At 37.1% G+C, this 23,898-nt stretch overlaps 1 protein-coding gene across 4 annotated transcripts in view; it reads left to right on the plus strand.

Moving 5' to 3' along the window:
* STXBP5L (syntaxin binding protein 5L) overlaps positions 1 to 23,898 on the plus strand; it is a 197,395-nt gene that overhangs the window by 144,479 nt on the left and 29,018 nt on the right. The window contains exons 18-20 of one of the 4 annotated variants that reach the window (XM_009557006.2): positions 2,399 to 2,550; positions 4,201 to 4,272; positions 11,250 to 11,315. In XM_009557006.2, coding sequence (XP_009555301.2) covers positions 2,399 to 2,550; positions 4,201 to 4,272; positions 11,250 to 11,315 — 290 coding nt within the window. Of the gene's footprint in view, positions 1 to 2,398; positions 2,551 to 4,200; positions 4,273 to 11,249; positions 11,316 to 18,105; positions 18,157 to 23,898 lie in introns of all 4 variants that reach the window. The other 3 variants (XM_054087829.1, XM_054087838.1, XM_054087845.1) reach the window with 3 other exon arrangements.

Below are 23,898 nucleotides of genomic sequence, written 5' to 3' on the forward strand. Positions count from 1 at the left end.
AAGGTTAAATACAAATAATAAATTTGTTTTAAAGTATGTTCTGTTGGACTGAAAGCAGTCTCTGAATTTTTATTACCAGCTCGTGGGATAAAAATTTTCAGCCACCCTACATATTAATTGTAAAGAACTGTCTGATGAGGGTTTTATGACATTTCTATGAAAGATAACTACAGAATAGAACATCTCCTAGCAACTAATTCTATTCATGACCCAAAATTGAGAAATTCATTATAGTTATTTTGCCTTTGATTTCCTAAAGACTTGGATGTTAATAATTTTTCTTAAGTCTTATTAATAGTGATGTCTATATCTATTTTCTCACCATTCCTCAGAAGTGTTATTATATTAATGAGCTATTTCTGATTTTTCTTGGTAATTTTTTTAGGTATAAGAAATTTTGTATCTATGCTTGTGTGTGAACTTAGAGAAGTTCAGAAAAATGCAGACCAGGAATTGATGATCCATTTTGTTAATTTTCTGACCACAGAGTGAATGATCTCTAGCTGTTATTGTGACTCATGTTTTCTAAAATTAATAAATCTCAGGTTAATCATTTTCACAAAATCACAGAATGGTAGGGGTCTGAACACACCTCTGGAGATCATCTAGTCCAACCACCCAGCTAAAGCAGGTTCACGTACAGCAGGTTGCACAGGGACATGTCCAGGCAGGTCTTGAATACCTCCAGAGAAGGCAACTCCACAACCTCTCTGGGCAGCCTGTTCCCATGCACCATCACCCTCACAGTAAAGAATTTTTCACACATGTTAAGGTGAAACTTCTTGTATTCCGTCTTGTGCCCATTGTCACTTGTCCCATCACTGGGTGTCGCTGAGAAGAGTCTGGCCCCATCTTCTAGACACATGCCCTTTAGATATTTATAAGGATTGATAAGGTCCCCTCTCAGTCTCCTCTTCTCCAGGCTAAACAGACCCAGGCCTCTCACCCTTTCCTCATGAGAGAGATGCTCCAGTCCCCTGATCATCTTTGTGGCCCTCTGCTGGACTCTGTCCAGTAGTTCCTTGTCTTTCTTGAGCTGGGGAGATGAGATTGAGACCGGGCCTCACTAGGGCAGAGTGAGGCAGGCTTAACCTGCAGTCCTTTCCAGCCAGAAGTTAAGATTGCAGTCTGACAGAAAAAGAGAGATTTCTGTAGAATACTTGCCAATATATAACATTCCTGCTTAAATCAAGTCTCTGACAGTGCAGTGTCAAGAGTTTGGCATATGGACCCTTTCAATGGTCATATGCTCTGTGAATTCAGTTGCCATTATCTAAACCAGAAAGAAATGAGTCAGTTTTGCTAGTCTGTTTTGATATTAAATCTTAAATAGGTTTAATGCTTCAGTAGGAATATGAAGCAAAGATACTATCTGCTGAGATACATGGGTTTCCATATGTTACAGTTAACTTCGGACTTTCTCCTAGATCTTGCATAAAGGCATGTTTAGCATCTTTTCGGTTTCTTCCTTTTCCCTATTTTCCTTCCTTTTCCTGGGATTGATGCATTGCCTTCTTCCTTCCCCGCCCCCCCCCCCCAACTTCCATCCCTTCTGAGCTGGGAATAAGCAAAACCAGAAAATATTTTTATTAGAGAGGATGAAAAAGTGCTGCTGGTCCAATATGACTTCTTCCCTCTTTGTGAAACTGATGTTAAAAGAAAATCAGTAGAAGCAGTAGAGAATAAGCAGGGTAGAATGCTTCAGAAGGTACCTTCTAGGCATCAAATTAAGTAAATTGATCCATCTATTTTTCCTTACAAGAAGACTGCAGTCTAGATCTTAGGCAATCTCAGCTGAGAGATCTTCCCCATGAATTGAACCACCGTCAAAATGCCATCTGTAGAAGCATTACAGAGGGGCAGACACTGTATTAGCAGGAGTCTGTATGGTTGCCAAGCTGACAGAATTGGAAGGAAATTCTATAAATCATTTTCAGATTTGAGTATCTCCACAACACAGCTTATACATGTTCAATTTATCATTCGTATTTAGATTAAAATAATTATTTATACATATCTGTGTATTTATATTTTTATTTATATTCATATATTTTATAAATTAATAACTACTTTTAAAGATTTACATCCAGATTTTTAGGCTTAATTTACATCATTATCACTAGAATTATATTGTTCAGTAAAGCAACGTTTAGACACTATTGCAATACTTTTGGCAGAGGAAAATTAAAGTGGGAAGTCTGCTTTCAGGAAAGTCAGTTACTGTGTTTCAGGACACAGTTTTATAAATTCAGGATTACAAATCTGTAAAGAACTATAAAATGTAAGCTTTGAGTAGTTTCTAAAGAAAATGTTTATGTAGGATTCATAATAATTATTGTTTGCACCTCTTACTTACTTACATATTACTAATACCTCTGAGGAACATTTCTTTTCTCAGAGTGGCATTTGGAAACTGCAATGGTTTGGCCGTTGTGGACTTCATGCAGAAGACAGTACTGCTGAGCATGGGAACCCTTGACCTATATGGATCAAGTGATCCATACCAGCGTCAACCACGTTCACCTCGCAAAAGCAAGCAGTTTGCTGCAGGTAGGAAATAAATATTGTGGTTGTGAGCCTGATATTTTCTTTGGGTTTTTTGCCTGTGGCTATTTATAGTGCTTTTGAAATGCATGAATATTTGCCAGCCAACAGAGTTTCTATAACTTGAAAAAAGAAACCTGACTTGCTTTTGGTACTGACATTTTCTCAGAAACAAAATGTTTTATGAAGTAGTCTTTCGGGATGGAGGTCAGCAAGTCTTTCCCTAAGCTGAGTCCATAAAAAATCAAAATGAGCAGCAAATACTTTCTCTGGCTGTCACTTAAGAGTAGTCTGTATGGTGTATTCTTTCTAGTTTCGGTAAGTCCATACTGATAGGTAAGACTTCAATTTAAACTTAATTGTCTCTTCTGCCACCTGCTATTCATTGGTATTTGATAGGCAGTGGTGTTTGGAGAAGTGTAACACTTGAAAGAAGTGCTCTGTAGGTAGCATAAGTAGCTCAAATTAGCCATTTTATTACTGAATTGAAGATTTTAATATAAACTTGCTAAATCTATCTATACCCGTTTTAAAATTTGATGCCAAGAGGATGACATTTGTAAGCCACAGCTATTATTATGCATTGTGTGTTACAAATATTAGTCCGTCAATGCAGCTAAATTTTATCAGCCTTTTTTGGTTATCTATAAAATTTACTTGTATGAGAAAAACCATTAGAAGATCTTCTGTGTTTCAAGTCTTTTTACTCTATATATTCCATAATAACATACTAGAGTCACACACAGTTATGGAATATGTTTTACATAGCTGTAAAGTTTTAGAATTAGATTTAAAAATCTGTTTGAAAATACTGAGTTTTAAATATAACCATAAAATTATAAAAGCAGCAGATTATAGTGAGTTTATGACATCAACTTTTTCGCTTGCAGACCCTGCACTAAATCATCAAATCCTCTTTCTCCAGTCGCTGGAATTTTTTTTAATTGGGAATATGTTTGTACTCCAAACAGAAAGTAAAATTTAGAGAATACAATGTAATTCTTCAAACCGACCTCCCTTTCTGAAAGGCCATTTATCTCCCTTTCTAGGCATTTAACCATGGCAAGCTTAGTTCTCACCTGTGCCAAGTGTTAAAGATGTAAAACTGGCACAGCTGAGGAGGGAAGAGACAAGCAGCTTTAAGCTACCTTCAACTTCTCTGTTTGGTTGAGCCAGCCTCACAGCAGCTCCTAAATTTGAGTGACTAGCCACAAGCAACGTGCTGCAGAGCCCTGTTCAAAAGGTGGAGGGCAGCTGATGTAGAAATAGCTGTTGTCAGCATCGTACCACACAGGCTTTTTCTGTGTTAGTCTTGGCTAATCCTTCAAGGCAAAATCCCAGTTCTGCAGTGCTGGTAGAATGGACCCTGCTGGGGATAAGTGACTGCTAAGAAGGAATACACACTTCTAGATTGCTTGTAGAAACTATACGTCTACAAAAAGCCTCAGCTGCTTTCTCACCATCCATCCTGCATCCTTTACTTTTTTGATTATTTTTCTTGTTATGTCTCCTGATTGGAAGGTAAGCATCTGCTGAAATTTCTTCACCTCGGCTGTTCTAGATGCTGGTTATGATATCACCTCCTTTCACTTTAGACTGTTTTTTCTCTCTTTCCTCTGCCTGCTGCTGATGCTGGTGTACTGGCATGTTCCAAAGACAACTTTTGCATGCGTGGCCTGTCTAACTTTTATCCAGATTTAACGAAACGGATCCGTACTTCCTATCAGAGTAAGTTCTATAAAGGTTAGGCAAGTTGCTTTACCATGATTGGACTATGCCTGACTTAAACCCATGTGTTTGTGCTTTGTAATGTGTTTAAAAAACACATTCAGCTTGCATGCAAACTTATTACATTTTGTGATGTCAACCATGCTTAATTTTGACAATTATCTTTATTATGCAGATATTTCAGATCGTTTTCTTTTTCCGGGAAAGTCAATGAGAAAAACTCAGTGGTTTATGTGGGGCAGATTGAGCCTTAGAAATGATTTTTCAAAGGTGTTTTTTTCTTGATGACAATATCTTTCTTTGGCATATTCATTTCAGTGTACATCTACTTGTATGAAGCATTTCTTGTTTTGCAGTGGCACTGCCTGGTTGTAGTTATTAATTAATTCTTCCCTACTTTCAGAAGAGCAATGTGGTTTACAAGAGTGCCAATTGGATTGAGTGCTGTGAAATTTAAAATTTTAATCTTGGTTTGGTACTTGAATATTTGGCTTTGGGGAACCGTCCCATGCTTCTGATCTTTAATGGGGAATGTAAAGTGGGTATAAAAATACATACATCACAGAGAGCTATGAAAATTAATGTTTTTAATATCTTTAAATTTTGAATTATAGTGATAGGCAATTTAAATATTAGTATTCATCACTGCAGAATGCGATGAACAAAGCTATAATTAATTTTGCAAAAATGACTGTTAAACAGATGAGCTGTATGTACCTTAATTAACTGCAGTGTTTATATGTAATTAGGTCTCCAGGATGCCTCTTATTCATCTCTCTTTAAAGTGGTTTTTACAGAGCAACTGCATAGGCAATTTCACATTAAATACTCAGTATAGGCAAGATAAAGGGGTGGCAATTGTTTTATCATCTCACATAAATATTGCGTTGTGTAGCTATTGAAATACGTTTGCACACTCACACTAGAAATTCCATTCCATCTCTCTAGAACAATTACTTAACAACTGATTTGTATGATTTTATTTCAGAATGCTTCATAAAAGGTGGCATATTTAGTTAAAAGATCAGTCCAGTTACAAATCCAGCAGCCTATAGAAAAGGTTTGGTGTATAATGTCTTAAAGGCTATTAGTCTGGTATTGCAAATTTCAAGTCTGTAACAGAGAACCTGAGGGGCAGACAGCAGTCAAAGACTTGGAGTTTTTCCTCCACTAAAAAAATTAATAAACTCGAAGACAAAAAATGACCACCGAATTCATTCAAAATTACAAACACAGATCACAGAGTTTTTCATAGGTTATTGTTTCAATCTTCAATCTCAAAGTCACACAAGTGAACAAAATCTTTCTGTATGTCTTATACGTGCGGAGGAGGAGTCTGGCTCTTGTGCAAGATCATTAACAGCTTCTTTTCTTTCCTCAAAAATAATTTGGTTGTTACTTTTTCTATTCAATACATACACAGGAGTATGTAGTGTATGATCTGAAAGATGCACCAGGCAATAAGATAAAGAACAAGGAAAGAATGTGGCATAAACTGTACAATGTCTTGTTAAGTCATTCTCAAGTTATGCTTTGCAATATTTCTTATGAGAGATTAATTTTGAGATTCGTATTGAGAATGGATTTAGAATTTTTCTTACAACTCTATCTCTTTTCATAAACAATGATGATAGGAAAAGAAAAATAAATTATTTTTTGCAATTGTGCAATTGAAGTTGATGTTATGAAGGCAAAAGCAGGAACGGTCATGTGATAACATAAGCATTAGGTCTAAAGTTTTGAGGGTAATATAATAGAAAATAGAAGTTAACAGGGAGACGTATCAGGAGCTGATTCAATTAAGTAATGAAGTATGAAGATAATTTCATGAGGATCGGTTTGAGAAAATAAGACTTTCAGGCATTGACCCTAAATAAGAGATTATTATAAGTAAGATGCTTAGAATTTTGTCAGTCATTTTGGAGGTGATTTGCAGGAAAAAACAATCTAGTTTGATATCTAGCCTATATCAAAGTGTGATGTTTCAAGGATAAAAACTGTGTTATGGATTAGAGTATCTCGGAAGACAGTGGTGCTGTTAACTGTGTTAAAGCAATGAAAACTTCAGCACAGAAAAAATGGAGTTCATCTTGCCCATCTTAAGTTCATGTCTGGGGCTTGTGAGTAAATTTTGGAAAGGCAGAATTACTACTCTAACTTGGATGGAAAGAATCCAAGTTAGAGTGGAAGCCCCATCCATGGAGGCGTTCAAGGCCAGGTTGGATGAAGATTTGAGCAACCTGATCCTGTGGGAGGTGTCCCTTACCCGTGGCAGGGGGTTTGAAACTGAATAATCTTTAACATCCCTCCCAACCCAAACTGTTCTATGATTCTATGTGTAGTTACGGATCATTAGGGTAAAAAAAATAGTGTTTATTCTCCTGTTTATACGAGAGAGTCTCCTTGAATACTGGGATAGAGACATAAAGGAAGTGTTGGTATTTTGGTCTGGGGTGCTTTGCAACTGAAGATGGATGGGGCAAAAAAGACATCAAACAGGGGAAAGAAGCAATGTGGTGGGGAAGACAGATTTTCCAAAGAAAAGATATAATCAACAAAGTTAAGAGAATCCAATATGCAGAGTATGATGGTAGAATAATTGTTTTGTTTTTTTTTTAATTTTAGCCAAAAAAAAATTAGAGAGCTTGGTAAGTTTCATGTATAAATGTGTAAGCTGGACTGAAAAGCATAGAGAGTAGACTTAGAGCAGTGAGACAGCACATTCTCTGGTTTGGGAGGTGGTAGTGGGAAGGTAAAAGCAAGAAGGGAAGAAATTGAAGAAATGTAGTCAGTTCTGTGCTTATATAATGGGAGAGACTGAAACATAGCTGTCCTATCAGGGCTAGTAATTCGGAGTGAATGAGAGGCTAAGATGAGGGCAAGCGCAGAGCTGGAGGTAGCTTTCTGGTGTTGATGACGTGTTCCATTTGCTGTAACATCTGCTGGCAGGCACCTTCCTTTGTAGCAAGAATATGTGCCAAGTCACATAAAATAATCTCTCTCTGTAGTAGTGCAGAACTGTGTTGTTGTTTGTTTGGGTTTCTTTTTTTAATTCAGCTGAACTCAAGCTGTACATGTTATTGCCTAGTGGTAGATAACGTATATTCAAATATTAAAACAAGTACATTTACTGCATCTAGAGAAATAGTGTTTGCAGCAGAACATAAAGATAACAACCTGTAAAAGCGATTACTCTTTCCTATTAGAAATTCATACGATCTGTTGGTAAAACAAGGAAATAAAAGGTCTTTATGAAACATCCGAAAACTTGGCAAGTTCAAAGGATGTTGATCCATTGGAAAATAATTTTCAGAATGAAGACTTCTCAGCAAGAACTCCAGTTCCTCCTTCAGCCCAGTCCCTTGATTGGATATGAGAAAAGTAACATTGGGCTAAGCAGAACACACAGAAAACTGTTATGAATCATTATGTATCAGTAATTGACAATTTAATCCAAACCTGACATCACAGTAGAAGTTAATATATGTTGTTTTCAATCAACAGCTATATTCTGAGCTGTTGCTTCCAAAGAATGCATCATATTTAAACATAAAGAAAGCATGGTATGGTAATTCAGGGTGAAGATGATGGATTAAGATAACACTGATCTTACTTATTGGCTTGTGAATATTTATGATAATTTATTTATAATTCATTTATTTATAAGAAAAGATGCCATGGCTTTGGGTGCTTTTAAGTAAATGATTGGTCTGAATCATTTAGTCATTCAGTTAGAAATATAAAATTTCAAAAACAATTTTAAATATAGTTATGAACTCATAACCGTTGTTACTTCATACTACACAGTACCTTTTTTGATTCATTAATAAAGACAAAATGGGAATTACAGTAAACTTTGAAAAGAACCCAGGAGACATATCTTTAAAAGTGCTTATGTGATATATTTACATCTTACACTATTATCACATTTACAGTTCGTTCAAATTAAAGCCAATTTCTTTATAATGTCAGTGGGTACATCTACAGCTGGTTGTTTACATTGCCAAATTCAGTTCTTTGTCTTTAGTTTTGCTGCTATGTTCCCGCTTTACGTGAACTCAAAATTTGCTGGTGAGGGTGTTTTTGGTTAGAAGTAGATAAAATATCTTGGGACACAGATTGGGCCTGCAGAGCTCCAAGATAAAAAGTATAAATATTTTTGAAATATAATAGTTTTAGTAGTATAATAATTTTTGCAGCTGTGGTAGTCTCTCAGACATTCAAGTGAAGCTGAGTTGCGTGGAAATATTATACATGATAAATTATTGAAAAGACTTGACTTGTTCTGCTTAAAAAGGAAATGACCGTAGAAAATAAGCAGCAGGACAAAGAAAAGCTTGAGATCTCCCTTTCTTATCTCAAAGGCAAACAAAATACAACATTTGATGAAATCAAAGGTAACAATTAAAAACTGACTTATTAATTCCTTTTGGTGAAAAATGTGCAATTCATTGCCATAGAACATCTTTGGGATTTAGAATTTAGTAAGACTTTGCATATATGGATGGGTAATGAGAAGGAATCGTTATAAGAATATATCTAAGCAAGAAAGGTTAATGGCAGGAGAATATATGCCAGTGGCACTGCTAAAGCAAATCTAAGTATCTGAGATTAAGACAATACCCTTGTGCAGGGCACAAAGTACCACTTATGCCTAACATGGAGACTTACTGCAATTTTTTTATAAAGCATCCGTTAGTGGTCATTGTTAGAAGTGAGAGTGGCTTAACAAAAAGTCAAAAAAAAGATTTGTAGAGAAGATCATATGTTCACCTTTTTTAAATGCCATACATGAAATCTACCTTTACTGTTGTAAATTGTAAAACTCTCGCCGAAACAAAGAGCCTGTGGCATTCTCATGGTTGTTGCTCTGGAGTTTTCAGAACAGTGCTGTGATTTGGCTTATTTCCTACTACAGTCAGTGGCACCATAATTTATATTTAGCTGCAGCATTGCTTCTGTGAGCTCACACGCACACAAAAATCCTATTTGGAAGCAAAATCTGACATGGCATTTGGCATTGTAGCTATCACCAATAGTAACTATGCAAGGTTTAGGAGAATTTCATTAATCACCACATCTTAACCAGCGTTAAAATTTTAATAACTTGAACACTGCATTTGAAAAATAAACAGTTTAATATTTCATTTTATTTATCCCAGGCCTCCAATGCTATGCAAATGTGCTGAGCTTGCTCCCACTGTACCTTGCAGACAGTTCTGCAGCAAAAATCAATTATGTCCCAAATCTGCAGGTACATACAGAAATCAAAGAGTCGGGTAGAAGTAAGATTTGCTGTAAGAAAGGTACACGTAGAGAGACTCCCTAAATGGTTGTAGTTCCAGAATTCTATTGTAACTTCAAAAGTGACTAGACTCAGTTAATTGGAATATAAAATTCTCTCATGGATTGAGTTGAATCAAAGAAAAATTCAAGTACCTTTCTCAAATTTAAAAAATCTTTGGTTTTCAACATTAGTACCTGCATTGTGATCTTTTTTTGTTTGAACATCAGCAGGAAATATGTCATTACTATTCACTTAGCAGGCCAATTCAATACTGGTGTTTTTCCAAAGCACAATCAAAATTGTTCTGGCACTCATGTATCTTTGCTAGTGATAGGAGCTTTTTATTCTGCTTGTTGGGGCTCTAGATTCTGCCCATTTCTCAGAGCAGTTCAAAATTACATTGTAATAAAAATATCAGTCCAAACATTAAGAACCTACTGTTTATAGTAGAGAGAGAACAGCACTGGTAACAAAGTGGCAGCAGAATATTTTTTTAGAAACAGAGGAATTCTTGAATTTCAGAGGCGAGGTTCTCTGAACCTGAGGGTCTAGAAGCTATAACAAATGTTGCAGATGTGTGGTGCCAGGTTAAAGCATGTTGAAAGGTCTTGATTGGATGCTTGACTTCCATGATAAGACATATGCAGAGTGTGTGTAAATATAGTCAGTACAACAGTAATGAACTTCTGAATGTGGGCAAATGTGCACTAGGCTCTGTGACGTAAGTGCTGTGAGTCCGTATTGCCAGCAGATGGATGGATGACTGGTGCTAGGCTGCCTGCCAGACCCAAGAACCCTATGGCATGAAGTGTCAGTACTCCTTATAAGGAATGTGAACCTCTTGATAAAGGCCATAGGACACCATGGCATACATACAAAGGGCACATTTGAATAGTTACAGGCATGCCCACTTCACCCACTCAGAATTTGGTAAAGGACAGCATGAGCTCAGGCTTTCTCTCCCTTGCATCCAAAAGGGCATGATGGATCTTAGTTTGATCACAGAAATGAGCCGGAGATTAAGCAGTATAAACTAAGATAACTTTACTTGTTTCTTTCTTCCGTGGTGGACTGCTACAAATAAGTTCCTCACAAATATTTATAAACCATATATAAAGCATCCTGTTCAAAAATTCTGTGTCACTTTCTGACAGCATTATCATTGCCTCTGTGTCCTTTTGAATGAGCTATCATGTGTGAATTCATATAAAAATCCCTAATATTGCATAGTAGCAGCGATGTTTTGTATTCACTTTCTTCTTTCACTAGTACTGTGTCTCTCCCCACTTCTTCCTCCGTTTTAAGGTTTCTTCCCTGCATTCTTCAGCAGTTGAAAGCATAGAGTCGTTTCCTCATCAGTTTGTCAGGGATGAATGAGTTTGATTTGTATCACAGATATTTAAGTTTTAAACTGTATTTCCTTGTTTTCACTTGTTAGGTACAGGCACTCTGTCTACCCTGAGGCACTCGGAAAACAAATCTGAGTTATCAAGAGGTGCGATTTTTAAACCAGACCTAAATTTCTGCAGTGACAGCCTGATAACTGCAGTTATCTGAAATAGATATTTCCCTCACATTTCACACCTTTCTTTTCTCCAAATTGACTTTAAAGTGCAGAATACCGTCAACCAAGAAAGTTGAAGCATGCCCTGTTGGATTGTAACTTAACTTTTTAACTCCATTTTTTCAGGCCTGACTGAACTCAGTGACAGTCCAGTTTCCCTGGAGCTAGAGCGTTGCAAGTCTCCCACTTCAGGTAAAGGTGACTGGCTTCTCTTCCTGCAGTCTGTATAAGCCACGCATATCATGCATCACTGTGTCTCATTAATCCCTGAGAAGTGAAGTGCGTAGTTACAGTTCCAAAGAGAAGAAATTACTGGCGGAGTGCTTATTACATAGCATGATAAAATCGTAAGTCTGTTTACTTAAAGAAAAAGCAAATATACGTGGTGCATCTTGAGCTGAAGAGCATTAAAACGTTTGAATTGGCAACATCGTGCAGATGTGTTCCCGTATCTCACATGGAATCAGGATTTTTGTTAGAGTCTTGTTTTTCTTTTTTCTTAAAAGACTTTCTGACTTTTTTTTCAGTAAGGAGTCCTTATAATTTTACCTATATATTATTCATATGTGCACATAGAGATATTATTTGAAAAACAGCAACACGGAGGTGGTAAATTTTAACCATTAGAACCCACCAGTGCCTAAGTTATGTAATTTACAATGGAAACGTAAGGGAATATTTTTATTTGAAATTGTCAACCACTTCGACCCAGCAAACCTTGGCCATTTAAAAATTTATAAATGTTTCCCATTTTACCCATAGTCCTTCAGAAAGTGGAGTTCACTTCACTCCTAGAGACTTTTTCTGCAACTGCCTAGTCTACACTAATCTCTCTAATGTGAGTTCATTGTCTTAAAGATCCTTGCTTAGAGCTGTTTTCTAATAGGTGACTTTAAAATGTGATGGAAAATAAGCAGGAGTAGATGTGATATGTTCATTTGTTTGTGGTATGCATATCACACTTCTTTTCCTCGTACTTTGGTAAGTATTGATAGATACTTTTCCTTTCTTTTACCCTTAGTCATGGTAACAGATTCCCACAAATATGCTATTCAAATCCTTTGCTATTATTTCACATATTTAACTTTATTATAGCAGGACACGCTAATCTTGAATGGAGGCCACTAAGTAGTAATTTACAAAAAGGTGAAAGTAATAAAAATGTTTCCCTGGCACATCAAGAACTGAAAAACAAACTAGCTGTTTGGAACTGAGTATTTCTTTATACTATTTGCAACCCAAATTCTGTAGAAATGGGAATACCAAAGTGAAATGGGCTAAGAGAATATTGGTATAAAACTGGGACCTCAAATTCATGAGATAGTCTTTAAAATAAAACAGTATAATTAGACTAGTTATTGTGTGGCTCACTGGGGTTGATCTCCTCAATCTTCTCTCCAGAAATAAGCTACAAATTCTTTTTCTTTATACTGAAAACTAAGAGATCACCGATTTGTTAAACATACATGCTTATGCTCTAGTTTTGTAATGACAGACTCCTATAGCACTTTATTTTTTTTTTCTGCAGTTAATTTCAATTTTTCACTCTGCTATTAATCAAAACCATCTATCTATTTTAGATAAGTTGAAGATAATTTGCTCCAAAATTTATTCTGGCTGTGTAGATCATTCAGCAGGGAAAACGTGGCGTATTTATGATGTTTCCTATTTTAGCCATTCTGTGTAGTTTTCCAAGATATATTTGAATCTTTAAAATGTGAAATCAAGTGCAATTTTGTAGGCAGTAACTTATTAGAATTAACTGCTGTTTAAAATAGAAATTAATTTTATAGTGACTGATATAATTTTTTTTAATTTAATTTTTTTTTCAATTTGGTTTTTATACCATACTTGCTCTAAAACTGGGCAAAATCCAGTCTGAGCCTCTGGAGTACCTGACCAAGAACTTTGGAGCAAAACTACCTTGTTCTTAACAGGCACAATCTTCCCAGCTGCATCATGCTCTGCACTGGCTAACATTTCTTTCTCATAGAACACAACTGATAGATCTAATGTTTTTACATTCGTCAGACAGGATCCTTCTACTACCAGTACAGGAATTATTTTACATGCAGGGCTGGTTTCTAATTCAGTGAGAATCCAGCTTCTTCCACTAAGCAATATTTTAAACTTGTTTCACAAGACTGTCTTTTCTGATGCTTCTCCTGTACTATCTGCTAAAGCATGGCTTTGCAGAAAATGTAATGGAAAAGTCAGTTTCCCATCCTAAATGCCTTTCAAACTAGAACGTGAAATTAAATCATTCAATGAAAATTCAGCCAAAAATCAGGGCCACACAACAGGCGTAACAGCAAGTGAAGAAACACCAGCCCTGTATTTTTTTGAATGGTGGGCAGAGGAGAGGAACAATCTTCCTTAACCATTGGTATGTTATTTTAAATAAATTAGTATTTAAACACTGTAGTGATCTATTTGCAGTACTGTACAGGAAGACAGCTAGTAAGGGCCATTTGAAAGATTCTGTTTGTTTGTTTGTGAATATCTGAGTGGTGGCAGTTTTCACTGTAAATAAAGTGTATTCTTGGTATAACAATATCTATGGTATAACATTGATGGAACAAAAAAAAAACTTTAAAAATAAAAAAAAAACCAAGACTTATATAGATAAAGCATGTTTCATGAGAACAGTAATTCAGCCTGGCCTGCCATGCCATGCCATATAATGATATATGATTGGCTTAAAAAAAACTCTTAAAGAATAGGTGGAAATTGGGATTTTTAAATACGGTCAGAATATCTTATTCTTACTCATGCATGCCATGTACAGTTTGACAGAAAGTCAAACTATTTTGATTGTTGTTTGTGATCTGGAGGTCAAAAATTAGGGCTTTGTGCGACACTTATTCTGCAATGGCGTGCAACAGCTCAGTAGTTCTAAAACAAATCTTAAAATCTCTATCTTGAAAGCACTCAATGTGGCATCCATTCCTGGTGTTAATTACTATATAATGTGTTAAGGAACAGTATCCATTTCAGTAAAGTTTACCTTTATTTTATCATCTCTACCGGGAAAATTATTCAGGGGCTCTGTTTGAAAATAATATTCTTATGGAAAATAAGCAAGAAAGTAAATGTCTTGAAACATTTTGTGTGCATGTGAAAAATAATGTAATTCCTTTTGAAACTCACTTATTGATATCACTGTCAGCATATCCATTTCTACTTATTTATATTAAATTTAAAAGAATGTTTACTAGTCAGAAGGCAAATTAATCATTGAAGAGAGGTTGGTTCCTGCACTGGGAATACAAGGCGCATTTTACCACTTTTTTCCAGTATGAGGAGAGATTTGCTTAACATCTGGAGAAGGGATGTGTACATAGTGTTTAGCAAGGAACAGGGAGCAGTATGAGCTGACAGAGGGGAGGAAATGGGGATCTGTTTTCGGGCCATGGTGTTTGGGCACAGAGGGAGCAGCAGCGGTAGCCCTTGTGCAGCCCATGGTGCATGGCTCGAGGTTCAAGGTGGTCTGAGCTCACCAACAGGGACCAGCAGCTCCTATGGACTGGGGAGACAGAAGCTAAGCAAGGCAGCTCTGGGGAGGGTGATCAGGGCCAAACAGCCTGGTAGTCATGAGGCAAGTCCAGGGGCAGGGCAGGAGGATGTTGATCTGTGAGCCCAGGTCCAGAGTGGCAGGGACGTGGCCAGGCACAGAAATAGCAGCAATGCAGCAGGAGCTGTAGCTCAAGGAAAGAGTGAGATTTAGGTTCAGCTTGAAAACAGCTCCCTGGGTAACTGCTGCCTGGGCACTCTGCCTGAGGCGACCAAAGGAAGAGGGGTCTCTATGCTGGCTCTGAGCCCCAGGAGCCAAACCTCCAGGACTTTACTGCGTACCTTGTCCAAGTGGGCATCTAAATAGTGGGCTTTTACATCCATGTTTTAGCAGAAGGAGAGTGGGACTGATATTTCAAAGTATTAAGCAGGCAGAATCTGCCTAACAGGAAAAGAGATGTGTGAAGTCACTTTCATTTTGAATAATATTAAATTCTCTGACTACAGTTCTGCTGTAAAAACTGAGGGAAACACATCATTAAAAGTCATAGCTGCCAGCAGGCATCTCTTTGTTGATTGTGCCTTAGTCTTTTCATTGAAAAATTGATACGATCCATATGGCTTCAAGATAGGACATCGTCCAGTCAGGAGACTTGGTTGCTCAGCTCAGCGAGGTGCTAGACTGTATCTGTTAACTCTGTGCGTCTTTCTCATCCCACAGTTGGATAACTCGATTGATTGTCACATTAAGCTCTTTGGGGCAGGAGCTCCCTTGCCTTGCGCTGTGGCATCACATTTTCTACTGGCTGCCTCCAGCATGAATGCAAACAAATAATGGTAACAAACAACACTGCAGCCTCTTGAACCCTTAAGCTCTACTTCATTTTAAAATAAAACTGGCTTTCAAAAGCTCTTTTTCAGCAAGATATGTTTACATGCATGATCTTTCTTTCTAAAAAATTGTAGAGGCAGTAAAATATACGTGATTTAGGTTCTAAAAATGGGTTACATAGTAATATCCACATTCTGATCAGTTTAATAGTAAAATGCTAGTTTTACCCCAGAAAAAGTAATATACGCATCTTTAACCACAGTAAAGTTTGAAAGCAACCAGCTCCTTTTGATTTTACCCTCAAAGATGTACTCCGTTGACAGTGGTCCAACGCTTTGTCCTAGCACAACCCTGTCCTACACCTAAAATCTCCAAATTTGGTGGTAGAGGTGGTAGTAGGAGTAACTCCTGGCTTTCTTGGCTGCACTTCCTTCACTTCCCTCGTGTGTGTCTCCTTTGTACTTTAGCCTCCTACTCACCTACTCCCCTACTCTATCCTTGTACCCATAAACCAACTCATCAACTGTATATTCCTCTTCTTTCTGATCCTCGGTTCTTTTAGAGACTGTGTTAGATTGCATCCTTCAGAATAGTTTGCCTGTTTTGTCTGTGAGCAGCTGTGGCAGCTCCCAAATCAAGCCTGTTTAAAGCCCTTGAGAGGAATCAAAAAGTGCATACTTTGCATGTGCTATATGAGCCTGCACACAAAGAGTTGAGAGCCATTTCTGCAGTCTTGCAGTTCAGACATATATACCACAATTTGGGAACAGCTGTGGCTTATCACACAAGACATGTAATTCCTGTTATACAGAAACACCTGTAACATAGAAATAGAAAAGGTTAAACCACCATTTTGCAAAGCTCAAAGCCTCCGCGATGATAGCACTAATTGAAGTCCATAGTGTTAAATGCAGCTAGGTTTTATAGCTTTGAAATAATCTAGATGCTAGTCTGTTGGTTAAGTGTCCCACAGTCTTTCTTAGGAACTGGTAATTTTTTTAGGAGGGCTGGTTGGGCCAGATGATGTCCTTGCCTTTAAAGGAAATTAGATCACAAGTGATGCTTCTTTCTCTGCAGCAAATCACTGGTTTTCTGCAGCAATATCCTCCATTCACAGCCTTTCTGAAAGAGTGTATGACAGCTGCTCGGATAAATGGAATGTCTGTAAAAGACTCTTTTCAAAATCAAGATACACTTTGTGCAGGTGCTTGAAGTGACTATAGTAGCTTTACGCTTGGTATCCAAATTAGAAAATTTTCATTAGTTATTAGTGTTTCATTAGTAGTAGTGTTAGTGATGTATATTTTGATGTTGGGTTGATCTAAAGAGATCTCTTTGCCCTGTCTGAAAGCATCCAGTAAGGTTACTAGGGCGGCTATGCTGGTTCTACTGATGCTGAAATTTTGCTCAAGAGCCTAAAGGGCTTCCCTGCACTTCCCTGAAGAGAGAAAGAAAATCATCTAGCACAGGAGCCAGCTGATAGTTTCTTCTGCCACATTGCATGCTTTGTAGTTTATGACACTTTGCAAAAGAATTCAACAGAATTTCTTTTTAGAGGGTTTGGTACTTGAAATGGTGAGTGACTGTTTGGGGCATCCTTCTGACCTAAAAGCTTATTAAATAGGAACTACAAAGGATTTGTTTCGTATGTTCAGATGTTCCAGTGTTCCTGTCACTGTGACACTTGCCACATGGGACTTTTTTTAGAAGTATAGCAGTTAGCTGACAAATCCTTCATTGTTCACTTCTAGTAACAGGCAGTATAGGTAAGGGGTAAAAGCCAGAAAACAAAGTAAAAAAAATACTGAATGAATGCAAAGTGAAAGACCCATATTAAAAATCACATCTTCTGAATAATTAATAAAAGATTTCTTAAGGCATTCTTTCAACACTTCTAATGCTGTTTTGACTGCTACAAGACATGCTTCATTTCAGTTCTCTGGTGTTCATTGTTTAAAAATGTGCTCATGTGTAAGGAAATGAAAACACTTTTGAACAGAAGCAAAATCGTAGTTTTGTTGCATAATTGGAACACAACAGCTAATTAAATTTTCACTAAATTGAGTACAATATTTTGATGTCTAGATAACACCACATTATATCCTGAAGCTGCCGTATTTCGTTTCTGTGCAATCTGTCTTCCTTTCCGTAATATTATGAGTCTGTTTTGTCTCCATTACCTGTACATTATGCCCTCTCTTTTTCAAACGGTATCTTGAGGTATGATGTCATCAGAACTCATAATTTCACCGTCTTATTACATTGGTTTACAGGTGTTTAAATATTTGATGTGCTGCGTAACAACCATTTGCAATATTTGCCATTTATGTTTTTATCATTACTGTCATCACAAGGTAAGATATTGCAGCACGCAGCTAAAGCTGTGTAAAGCACCATTCACTTCTTGAGAGCTGGAGTAACACTTTTTCCCAGTGCTTCTTTGTTCAGTTACATTTATTTTGCTGAATGGTGTACATGAAAATATTTAAACCGTAATTCTGCCTTTATATGCTAATTCTAAAAACTGCTACAAATTTGCAACATGGTATTAACCAGAAGATGGTATGTTGTTTTCCCTCACTCTTTTTCCTTTCTTACTTATTAACAGCTGCCTTTCTCCTTTTTCTGTTGTTTCAGTTAAAGGATCAAGAAAGTTAAGTCTGCCAACAGATCTTAAGACTGATCTTGGTACGGTAGGCAAAAGCCAACAGCTTTAAACTTCCTTACATTCATTGGCAAGACATTTTACCAACTGATTCGTGGATAACACAATAACCTTGGAGGCTTTGTCTGAAAAGGCTTTCTAAAACCCACCTATTAACCCATACAGTTCTGTTGGCAGCTCTCAGCATTTTGCTTGTTTAATATTAATATCAATACTCATTTCTTTCATGTAGACACATTTGCCAGTCATTACACACTGTGTGTGTAATATTTTATTTTGAAAAGGCTCCTGAACTTGTGACACACTTTGGCCATTATAACTCGTTGTTCGTGATGTTTATCTCTGCCTATAACACCCAATGCATGCGCTAGTCTACTTTCTTCATTTGATGTAGAGATTCAGTACCACAACAGTGATAAGACAGATGAACCTCCATATTTTATGGTGTCTTTGAACATCTGAGAAGCCAGATCAGGAATTAGTCATTTGTGTTTCAGTCCTTTCCTTGAGACTTACCTCAGCCAGCTGCTAAGTGGTGGGCTGTAACTTTTTTTCCTCAATCATTCTTCAGTTATTTCGGGTGAAATGCACAGTAAGTGAGAGCAGAAATTTCACCTAAAAAAAACTCAAGTGAAAATTCAACATCCTGCATAAGCTAAAAATATTTGGCGCAGATCATGCCCTCTTTAATATCTACACAAAGGGGATTGTTCCTGGCATTTGGATTGGAATGTGTGGCTCATACAAAGATTTTTTTTTATTATTGTCTTTAAATATTCTCAGTCTCAAGGAGTCCTTTCTAGTTTTTGTCTCATGGGAAGTTTCCTGTGTAAGATGACTGAAAAAGCCCTGTAGCCATGCCTCATTACTTTGAGTGTCTTTTTAGAGATAGAAATTAAAGTTGGATCGCATCCTTGCATAATGCAGCTGAACCTAATTTCTGTCGCTAGGAATCATGTGCATGTATTAACCAATGCAGCACTGTTCCCTAAGGCAAAAGTTGAGGGAGTAAATGTCTTCCACATAATAAATTACTAAGGAACTTAGAAAACTGGTAATAGCTCCTGATAAAGATTAAGCGAATAAACGATTGAAAATTATTGGCAAATTCAATCCAGATTGTGTGGTTTCAGTGTACAGAGCGATATTGTTGAAATAACTTACTCCATCATTAACCATGACTTTTGAGAAACTAGGAATGTAGGCATACACCAAAAAAAATTTGGAGTGGAAAATCATAATACTGATAATACTCCAAAAGGTAAATGAGTTACATAGGCAGCTATAGAACTGTAAAATTAATATTTGTCTCTAAATAAATGGACAGCTATTAAGAGGGAAGGTGAATATGTGAAGTATGAAAATGGCCACAGGTTAGGACCTAAGGCTAAACAATAGTCTACAAATCAGACTACTTTTTGTTACTATCATTAAAAATATATATAATCCTGAAGGACACAAAGAATGAAACAGATTTAGAACCTCAATCACAACAAAAGAAAAAGATAAATTTGGTATGTAAAAGGCTGGATTTATAGGGTTTTAGAAAAGCGAGAAACAACGTAGCTAGAAGTGGTGAGGTCTTTATTGTATAATACAGGAGTCAGTATTAAGATCTGATTCTATTCAGCATCTTGCGACAGACAACTTTCAAAGACGCATATCAGACAGAAAAACTGCCTTAGCAATAGGATTCGTTTAATTGTGCTGAGAGCTGGACAATACTGTAAGCCTTCCCTAGAATACACGGCCAAATTGAAGGCAGATTTATGTTTAATACAAAACAAAAACCCTAAACCAAACAAATGAAAGAACACCCACAAACCCCAAAGAACTGGCGAGCAGGACAATCATGTACAAAAGTAAAGCTGAACAAGTTAAAACAAATTCAACCTAGGAGCATAGGAGGCATGATGTTCCGTCTTAAATGTGTGACACACAGGGAAGCTTGAAGACTAATGGCATGCATAACCCTGCCTGTGATTTTGATTTCAAAACAGTCATATTTATACCATTCCTCTAGTTATCTGTACTCATAATTTTTCAATAATGTAGAAGGAGTATAAACTGAAAATAAGTCTAAGAAGGTCTGTTTCAACATCCTGCAGAAACGGGTGGAACTCCATCAATTTCAAAAGCTTCATACAGATTGAAAGGTATTATCAAATTGTCACTTAAGCTTCCTATTTATTGTTGCCATCACAGCTACTGAGTACTCTGAACTTGTATAGCCAGGAAGCCTGTTGGATTGCTGAGAGTAAAGCACCTGGAAGAAGCCTTCAATGTGTTCACTGGCAGTTACTCATGGCTAATCAACTGCAGAGGAAGATTTTGGGGCGGGGAGGGGGGTAGAACCTGAAACAAACCAAAAAACCTTGTTTCCATTCTCCTTCATGACTGTCTTAGAAGGGCAGGAAATTCCTGATAGTTATCCTAGCCATTAAAGCGATACTGAATTATAGATAGCCTCGTTTACAACAGGCTGCAAAAGGCCTCTCATTCTCAATGCAGGGAGCTAAATTTAAATGAGAGTTCCTGGAAAAGGTGATGAATAATGTTCACATTTCATTTACTCCTGCTCCAAAATGTCCTGGCTACATTGGAAGAGCTCTTAGAAATTACTTATCGATTATTTGGCTGTTGCCTGAGACGGTACCCGTAGTGTGAATATACAGGGGATAACAATACTCTCTGGCCCACCCTTCTGTTGAAGATATTCAGGTCACTAGTTTCAAATTATGAGATACTGCACATCCATTCTATTCACTCTGGCTCATAGCTTTTTACAGAGTGCTGATACATCACCTACTCTCAGCACCGACTGCAGCTAATTGGGAAATACATTAGCATTTGGCAGCTTCCAGTTCTGCTCACTTTTTAGGATCTGCCTCGTGTAATGTCCTTGCTTTCACTTTGCTTTGAATTGTAATAGTAGAGGTTAAGTAGAAGTTAAATCTATTTCGGCTGGAGTTGCTGCCGGTACTGAGAATTACTTAGCGAGTATTTTGCTAACATTTAAGGGAATACTGTGTGATCTGATGACTGAAGGTGTTCCAGTTAAACCTTGTCAGGGTTTTCACAACTTAACGGTACTTGTGGACTCAATTATGACCCTTGTATGACTGACAAAGTTGAACTTGACACATTTTTATTTTGATATAGTGATTATTATCTGTCCTTGCTGAAGAACTTGTCACTTGTAGATGACATACCTCCACACAGAAATACAAGAACATGCCATATGTGGGGATACAGTGAAACTTCCTGATAGTTTTAGCTACTATAGATCATGGGAAACTAATCTTTGAGCTGACCAGAAGCAAAATGGGATATTGCTGTTGCATATATTGTACAGTTTCCCTGTTATCCTTCAGAGGCAGCTCTGAATGACAGTATCTTCATTTTTGAAACTACTACTGTTTCCAAAGCTTTCTGTAAATATCATCTATGTTTCCATGCACTGTTGCAGTGAAATGAATTATGGGGATAATCCTAATCTAATTTAATCAAGTGGAGAATCTGGGATATACCCAGATCTATACAACTGCTTTTGTATTAGAGTTTTCTAACTTTTCTTCATCGGCCACTTTAAGCATCAGCTTGTATTTTTCTTTTAGGAAGTATTTGTGCTCCTTTCATTAAAAGCTTTCAAAGTTTCCAGGTGATCCCAGAGAACTAGACAGAAGTCCTAACAACAGATGGAGATACTTGGTAACTGCTAATTTTTATTTAATTCCTTTGAACAAGTGGTTTCACTGTAAGAATTTATGCTCTCCTCTCTAGGCTTTATTAGCCAAAGTACAAAAGAAAATGCTAATAGAGATAGACATATTTTGTCTTCCTTTGCTAAGCTATGATCTCCAAAAGATTAACATAAATTTTGGTGCTTTCTGCAGGTATTTATGAGCAGAGAGTGAATTCTTTCCCAGGTCTGAGTTAATGTCTTGCTTTTTATACAACAGTGAAAAACTAGAAAAAGTACCAAATAAGCTCATTTTTTTTCAGGAGTTTGAGAAATCTTTCTGATGCAGAGGCCCAAAAAATTTAATTCTCAGAGTTTGCTCAGAACTACACAATTGTAGGGTTCAGACAAAGGAACTTTGGTTGTGACTCTGTATTCCATTTTGTATAAGTTTTGTAGAATTTGTTTTATTTTTTCTTTCCTAAAAGATCTGTGTGTGTTGTAATAGAATTTTTATAGGAAAACATTCATCAATCGATATCTTTGTATTTCATAACAAGGGAAGTGTCAGTTCCAGGATGCTCCCAGGCCTATGGAAGAGTACCTGGATATTGTAAAGAACACCTCATTTTTATCTTAAGAATAAGCACTGGGATTGCAGCAATTCTTGCTTTACCGTGTCAATGCATTTTACAGCAGACAGTAGGCTCTGGCAAAATTTTAAAGCTTTTAATCTCTTTTTCTTACTGCTGCATTGAACAAACTGGTAGATTTAAAGTGGAGTGTTGTTTGCTAGGATTTTATGGACTGCCTAGTGTGTGTCTCCTTCCAGGAGAAGTAATTTCTATTCACATTTCAGACTGAAAATACTAGCTGAAATGAGGAATCATCTGAACTTTGCTTGTAGTTAGAATCATACCATAATTAATTCCTATCGGAAGGGACCTCTCGAGGTTGTCTACACCATCACCCAGCTCAAAGCAGGTCTAGTTAGACCCTGCTTTTTGCAGGCGAGTCTTGAATGGCTCCAAGGACAGGGCATCCATGACCTCTCTGGGTGACTTCTTCTGGTATTTGATCACCCATACAGGGAGAAAGTTTTTCATAGTATTTAATCAGAATTTACCATGTTCCAAGTTGTCTCCTTTGGCTCTTATCCTATCACTGTGCACTGCTGAGAAGTGCCTGTCTCTATCTTCTCCATCTACTTGGATCAGGTAGTTGCAGACAGCAATAAGGTCTGCTCTCAGCCTTCTCTTCTGAAGGCTGAAAAACACCCCAATTCTCAGACTCTCCTCGTACGTCATGTGTGCCAATGCCCTTACCAACTTGGTGAACCCCTACTAAACTCATCCCAGTATGTCCCTTTCTTGTAATGGGGAGTCCAAAACTGGGCACAGGACCTGAGAGGCCATCTGAGAACTGTCAAACAGAGGGGAAGGGTTACATCCCTCAAGCTGCTGGCTATGCTCTTGCTGACTCAGTGGAGGATGTGGTTTGACTTTTTTGCCACAAGCTTGATCACTATTAAGATGGAAAACATCACGGGTTGGACTAAAGGCTTTCACTTTCACAGAAATGGTTTTAAACATTGGATGCCTCTACAGTTTCACATTTTCAGGTTTGGATTTTGTTACTCTATAGCTGGGACCCTAGTAGACTAAAGTCTCTTTCATCTGCTGAAGGTCAGGTGTATGACAGCACCAGTTTCTTTGTTAGTTAAATGAGAGAAGGTTTATGGTCAAACATTTTTAAAAGAGATTCTGTGTTAACAGGTATATTAGCACTCTGCCAGACTAAGTAACCACAATAAAAATAAAAGCAACAAAAGCTTATCAGCAGGTTAATCATCTAAGTTATTAAAGCAGAATAGGCATGTGTCATATTTCAAATACATAAAATGGCTGTGTTCTGCTTTCTAGTACTTCCAGGCTTGGGGGTTTTGTTTTTTTAATTTTTAACCAAACAACCCCACAACTGTTCTATATGGGAGATTAAACAAACAAGTCATTTAAAGGAAGGGTAAGTGCTTGAAATTATCAAAATGATACTATAAATGAAATATTTGTAAGTTATACTCTTA

Source organism: Cuculus canorus, chromosome 1 (assembly GCF_017976375.1).
Source record: "Cuculus canorus isolate bCucCan1 chromosome 1, bCucCan1.pri, whole genome shotgun sequence".
In the NCBI taxonomy this organism is placed as follows: Eukaryota; Metazoa; Chordata; class Aves; order Cuculiformes; family Cuculidae; genus Cuculus; species Cuculus canorus.